This window comes from Trichechus manatus, unplaced genomic scaffold (genome assembly GCF_000243295.1).
Source record: "Trichechus manatus latirostris isolate Lorelei unplaced genomic scaffold, TriManLat1.0 scaffold00057, whole genome shotgun sequence".
Classification (NCBI taxonomy): domain Eukaryota; kingdom Metazoa; phylum Chordata; class Mammalia; order Sirenia; family Trichechidae; genus Trichechus; species Trichechus manatus.
In genome coordinates, this window is record NW_004443993.1 from 15,195,372 (window position 1) to 15,202,293 (window position 6,922).

Sequence of the window (6,922 nt, forward strand, 5' to 3'; positions counted from 1 at the left end):
AGGGGGTGAGGACAGCTCCCACAGCTGGGGGGGACGGAGTGGTGAGGACAGCTCCCACAGCTTGGGGGCCACTGTAGATCTGCGGCCGTTGGTGTCACGGGGCCAGGCCAGGTTCCCTCCCTGTGGCATTGCTGGGAGGCCCGCCCGGGCCAGAAACACAGTGTTTCATCTTCTGCCTCCCCAGGCGGCTCAGGTCAGAGATTAGGAGCTGTCTAGCTGGGAGGGGGGCGCCCACCTTCACCGTCTGGTCCAGTGAGGCTGTAGCCACCCGGGCCAGGGGCCCCCCGAAGCCACAGTACAGATCTGTGATGGGCAGGGTGTGGTGCGTCCAGACATGCCGGGGGGCCGGGATCCTGGAGGGGTCTGCCTGCAGCACGCTGGGGTGGGGGGGACACTCAGTCCTGCCCACACCCACCCGGCCCCTCCCCCACATCCTACTCCCCAATGGTACCCCATGGCCTCCAACAAAACAGGTCCCACCCCCTGCCACCCCCCAGAGCAGGACAAGCTCCCTGCGCTTCTCTGAGGGCCTTGCCCGGTCGGGGTCCTGGGCCCTTAAGATGCCACCAGGAACAGGGTGCTACCTGTAAAGGCTCCAGGCCAGCGCCAGGCAGTCCTTGCCCCCCGAGATGAAGTGACTGCCATCCCCTGTGAACTGCAGGCATGCCACGTCCTGGTAGTGGCGGCTCAGGATGACCAGGAGGTTCCCTGTGGAGACCTGGGAGGCACTCGGGGTCATCCCCACAGCTGCATGTGGTCAGGGGCCACGTCCCTGGTGCCCCCGCCCACCCACCTGTGACTGGACCAGCAGGGTTGGAAAGGGACAGCCCGCCCAGCCCATGTCCCTGTGTGCTGTGCAGGGCCTGCCCCCTCCACAGGGGAGGGCGAGGGGAGCAGCAGCCGTGGGAGGGTGCCGGCCCTGTGAGGTCTGGGCTCCCCAGGACCTTCAGCTGCTCTTCAGCAGAGCAGACCTCGGCTCGTCACGGTTCTGGCTGGCTCTGGCGGCAGTGGTGGGAGTGTGAGGGGACTCCCAGGCCGTGGGGGAGGGCTACCCAGGACAAGGGGTGAATAGCGCTGTCCTGGCAGGGGGCGGGGTGGAACTATGGGGCCAGAACAGGGGACATGCCTCTGACCCCCAGGACAGCCCCACACCCCTGAGTCTTGGTTTCCAAATGGGGCTCATGGGTATGGGCCCAGGCAATGGAGGGTTAACGGTGCAGCGTCTGCCACCCAGTGTGGTGCGAGGCCCTCAGACACACGCATGCACATAGAAACAGAGGCACCCACACATGCACGCATGGACACACACACACGCACACACACACGCACACACACATGCACACACACACGCACACACACACGCACGCACACACGCATGCACACATACACATGCACACACACACATAGACACACGCACACACACACGCACACACACATATAGACACACACACATATGCACACATACACATGCACACACACACGCATGGACACACACACGCACACACACACATGCACACACACGCATGCACGTAGAAACAGAGGCACCCACACATGCACGCATGGACACACACACACGCACACACACACACGCACACACACACGCACATGTACACACACACGCGCGCACACACACACGCACACACACATGCACGCACACACACACGCACACACACGCACATGCACACACGCACACACACACATATGCACACATACACATGCACACACACACATATAGACACACACACACACGCATGCACACACGTGCCGGCACACAGATACATGTACACAAAACTTTGGGGCTGGCAAGGATCTTAGGCTGCACCGTGCCTCCTGGGAGGGCCCGCCTGCGGCCCTGCCTGGTAGACGGACCCCAGGGGCTCTGAACCTGTTGACCGCGGCCTCCGGCCCAGGCCTCCCTGCTCTAAGGATTTCCAGCCCGGGCTCTCTGCGTTTGCCCCCCACTCGGCCAGACCCCATGCAGAGTGGGGAAAAACGCAACAGCAGACAGAGTCAGAGGAACAGAGCTCTGGCCTCCACCTGGCGTGAGGGCGCCCCCTTGTGGTCACAGCTCTCACAGCTCAGAAACCCTCCCCGGGATGGGGAGCCAGGGCACCGACCAACCAGGAGGTTTACGCCAGATCACCGCTCGGCAGGGCGGGAGGGGCCGCGACCTGAAGCACCCCCCCCATGAGTCACATCGTTCCTCACACGCCCAAGCTGCACAGCCGGCGGCTGCCGGCGGGTCTTCACTACAACCAGCACCTCTGAGGGGCCTCCTGCCTCAGTTTCCCTCCCGGTGCCTGAGTGACCCCATCCTAACTTCAAGGCCATGGACTGAGTTTTCCAAGCCCAGGGATGAGATCGCCAAGGCCCCGGCATTCTGCGGCCCTTCTGTCACTGCAGAGAACTTTCATGCTCTGGGACAGTCCGGTTCTCCGCAGCCCCAGGGTGGGCAGAATATGGGTCCCACCTGTCATTCCTGTCTGCACCGCGATGTCAGCATGAAGACCCCAGAGCGCCAGCCCGAGGCGGTGCTCTCCTTACCTCCCACAGGTGTATGCTTTCCTCGATGCCGGCCAGGACGTAGAGTCCGTCAGGAGACGTGGTCAGACAGGTGACCGGCCCCGGGCACATGATCTTCTGCTGGAGCTGGTCCTGGGAACGCAACAGGCCCAGTGTACGTCACGGTACACGGGAGCCCCATAGGGCAGGGGATGCCCAGACACTAGAAAGAGGAGGTGTGAATGGAGAGGGAGGTGGGAGCCGACTCCCAGTCCAGGAGTGAGGATGCCCTGCAGCAGGGAGGTGCATGCCCACTGGGGGCTCTGCAAGGCACAGGTGGGGGGATGCGGGGAACCAGAGGGCCCCTCTGGGGGAGGGGGCAGGGCAGAGAGGGCCCAGTGGCCAGTCTTTGTCCCGACCCTGCCTCCCCTAAGGTCTGGGCTGTTATCCTGAGCCTCAGTTTCCTCGTCTCTGAAATGGGGGCACCTCCTGGGTTGAGTGAGGGCCCAACAAGGCCGGCATCCTGGTGTTGCTGATAGAAGGGAAATGTGCACCCTGATGGAGCAGGGCAGGGTCTTCTTTTTGGGAGGAATGTGAAGGGACGTGCAAATAGTTAACGTGCGAAGCTGCTAACTGAAAGGCTGGGGGTTTGAAAACGTCCACCCAGAGGCATCTGAGAGGAAAGGCCCGGTGAGCTACTTCCGAAACATCTGCCATTGATCACCTTACGGAGCTGAGTTCTACTCTGACACACGTGGGGTCGCCAAGAGTACGGGTCAACTCGACGGCACTGCTGTGTGTGTGTGTAGGTGTAAAGGGGAATAAACGCATGAGTCTCCCGAGCTCCCCCTCGAACCCCAAGCTCTCCCTTGAATCAAACTGCGGCGCTCAACGCGACCGCGCACGCACAACGTCCCCGAGGGACCGCCGCCCCCAGCCCCTCTTGTATGCCTGTACTGGCTGCCCTGAGACCCGACCCCCAGTCCCCCAAGCCACGGCCGCCCCACAGCTCCGCGCGTGCGCACAACGGATCCCACCCACCCTAGGGCGCGCACCTCCCTCCGCCAAAAAGCCCCCGGACCCGCGCATGCGCACAGCACCCCGAACAAGATTTCATCCTCCGCAACCCGCACCCCGGTTCTGGCGTGTGCAGCCCCCACTGACCCTTCTCTACATCCCAGTCTCGGGCGCACGCGCCTCCCCCAACGGAGCCGGGTCCTGGGCGCGCGCCGCCAAACCTTGCGCTGCAACTCCCAGGCGCTGATGTAGTTCTTGCCCAGCTGCGCCGCCAGCAGGTACTCGCCATTGAGCAGCGCCAGGCCGCGGGGCCCGGCTTGACCTCCGCGGTACGTGAGCAAGTTGGCGCCCGAGTGCAGCTCCCACACGACACAGCTCCACAGCTGGCCCGCCGAGTCCGTACACACGGCCACCTCCATGGGCGCAGCCATCTTGCCTCCGCCACCGCCCCGGATGTGCGTCACCCGCAGCGAGACGCAGGCGGCTGCGACGCGCAGGCTAGAGAGGCAAGCACGCTGGCTCGTCCCCTGGCGGCCGGAGGGCCCGCGCGTGCGCACACTCCTAGAGGCTGGGCGCCCGGTGAAATGGGCTTTTTTCCCTCTTTCCTGCAGAGAATTCAGGGGCACGTGGTGTGGTTAGAGGCAGGGCCGGATTAAGGCATGTGGGTGCCCTAAACGTTGATAATCTGTGTTGCCCCCTCCTCTGCTTTTTCGTGTATTTGAACGGTATATGTGAGTTATATATGTACATGTCCATATATCGGAGGAGCCCTGGTGGCACAGTGGTTAAGAGCTCAGCTGCGAACCCAAAGGAGGGCAGTTCGAATCCACCAGGTGCTCCTTGGAAACCCTCTGGGACAGTTCTACTCTGTCCTATATGGTCGCTATGAGTTGGAATTGACTCCACGGCAATGGGCGTGGTTTTTGGTTTGGTATACATATTGGAACGCGAAAGTTGGAAACAAAGAAGGATCTCTGGTTGGAAACTATGGCCTTGGTGATAGAAATGAGGCTGGAGATCACATGAGAATTTTGCAAGACCAACAACTTATTCATTGGAAATACCTTTTTTCTTCAGCAACGTAAATGGTGTCTATATACATGGACCTCGCCTGATGGAATACACAAGAATCAAATCAACTACATCTGTAAAAAGATGATAGAGAAGCTCAATATCATCAGTCAGAACAAGGCCAGGGGCTGACTGCAGAATAGACCATCAATTACTCATGTGCAAATTCAGGTTGAAGCTGAAAAAAATTAGAACAAGGCCACAAGGCCACGAGATGCAAAGTATGACCTTGAGTAGAACCCACCTGAGTTTAGACACCATCTCAAGAATAGATATGACCGAAGACCAGACGGATTGTGCAAGGACATCATACATGAAGAAAGCAAGAGGTAATTAAAGACAGGAATGAAAGAAAAGACTAAAAGGGATATCAGAAGATACTGTGAAACCTGTTCTTGAATGTAGAACAGCTAACGCGAACAAAAGAAATGATGAAATAAAATAGTTGAACAGAGGATTTCAAAGGGTGGCTCAAGAAGACAAAGCAAGGTATTATAATTAAACGTGCAAAGACCTGGAGTTAGAAGACCAAAAGGGAAGAACATGCTTGGAGTGTCTCCAGCTGAAAGAAATGAAGAAAAAATTCAAGCCTCAAGTTGCAATGTTGAAGGATACTGTGGACAAGAAATTGAACGAGGCGGGAAGCATCAAAAGAAAACGGAAGGCATACACAGAATCACTGTACCAAAAAGAATTGGTCGATGTTCAGCCATTTCAGGAGGTAGCCTATGATTAAGAACTGATGTACTGAAGGAAAAAGTCCAAGCTGCACTGAAGGCATTGGCAAAAAAAACAAAGTTCCAGAAATTGAGGGAATACCAACTGAGATATTTCAGCAAATGGATACAACGCTGGAAACACTCACTCTATGCCTAGAAATTTGAAAGACCTGGCCAACCAACTGGAAGAGACCCATATTTGTGCCCATTCCAAAGAAAGGTGATGCAGTGGAATGTGGAAATTATCGCTATCAATCAACAATATCATCACTATCACACACAAGGAGAATTACGCTGAAGATAATTTAAAAATGGTTGCAGCAGTACATTGACTGGGAACTGCCGTAAATTCAAGCTGAATTCAGAAGAGGACGTGCTGACGTCACATGGATCCTGGCTGCACACAGAGAATACCAGAAAGATGTTTACCTGTGTTCTATTGACTATGCAAAGGCATTTGACTGTGTGGATCATAACACATTATGGATAACATTGTGAAGAATGGGAATTCCAGAACACTTAATTGTGCTCATGTGGAACTTGTACATAGATCAAGAGGCAGTTGTTCGAACCAAACAAAGGGATGCTGTGTGTTTTAAAATCAGGAAAGGTGTGTGTCAGGGTTGTATCCTTTCACCATACCTATTCACTCTGTATGCTGAGCAACTAATCTGAGAAGCTGGACTATACGAAGAAGAACGCGGCATCAGGATTGGAGGAAGACTCATTAACAACCTGTGATATGCAGATGACACAACCTTGCTTGCTGACAGTGAAGAGGACTTGAAGCACTTACTGATGAAGATCAAAGACCACAGCCTTCAGTATGGATTACACCTCCACATAAAGAAAACAAAAGTTCTCACAACTGGACCAATGAGCAACATCATGATTGTAAAGTTTAGGGGTGGTGTCTGACCTCCTCTAACTTCACAAAGGAGAAAGAGAATCAAGATCAACAGTCCAAGGCTGATTTCATGAGATGGACGTCAGACAGGCTTCCTCTCTCCAGCATCTTTACCAATTCTGACACCAACCGTCCCTCCCACGGCACTCTCTACTTCTCTGCTGGGTTTGATAATTCATTGCAGTGGCCACACAAGACTCACAGACCATACTCACAATTATGGGGTTTATTAGGGAAATAACAGGTAACAATACAGGTTCAGGAACGCTCAGGATACAGTTCTTCCATCAGGACAGCCACTTCCCAGCCATGCTCGCAGGCACACCGCTCTTGCCCTTGGCCTCTGCCCTGCTTGGGCAAGTGTTACAAAGCTCTTTTAGCTCTGCCGGTAAGCGCCCCGCGGCACCCTACTCTGCCAGCAAGCCTCCAGCCCAAAGCTTTCATGCATCTCCTGCCCCGTTTCTCTGCCACCGCTTCTTGAGCTCTCTCTCTCTGTCTCCTGGTTCCAGGAGCTTCTCAGCACAGGGATCCTGGGTCCAAAGGACGCACTCTGTGCTAGTGGCTGTTCTTCCTTCATGGCGATAGGATCCTCTCTTTCCCGCCTCCGTGGTGGCTCATTTCAAGCCCAGCGGAATGGCAAAACTGACCAGTCCCCTTGGTAGGCCACAGTTATCCTATTTGAACAGTCTCACCCAATCATTTGGGT

General features: G+C 55.9%; 1 protein-coding gene across 1 annotated transcript in view; it reads right to left on the reverse strand.

Moving 5' to 3' along the window:
• WDR18 (WD repeat domain 18) overlaps positions 1–3,950 on the reverse strand; it is a 10,091-nt gene extending 6,141 nt beyond the window's left edge. Inside the window, 4 exon segments of the mRNA XM_004378522.3 lie at positions 9–377; positions 585–718; positions 2,545–2,655; positions 3,741–3,950. Of these exon segments, the coding sequence (XP_004378579.1) occupies positions 9–377; positions 585–718; positions 2,545–2,655; positions 3,741–3,950 (824 nt within the window).
• Between the last annotated feature and the right edge of the window lie 2,972 nt (positions 3,951–6,922).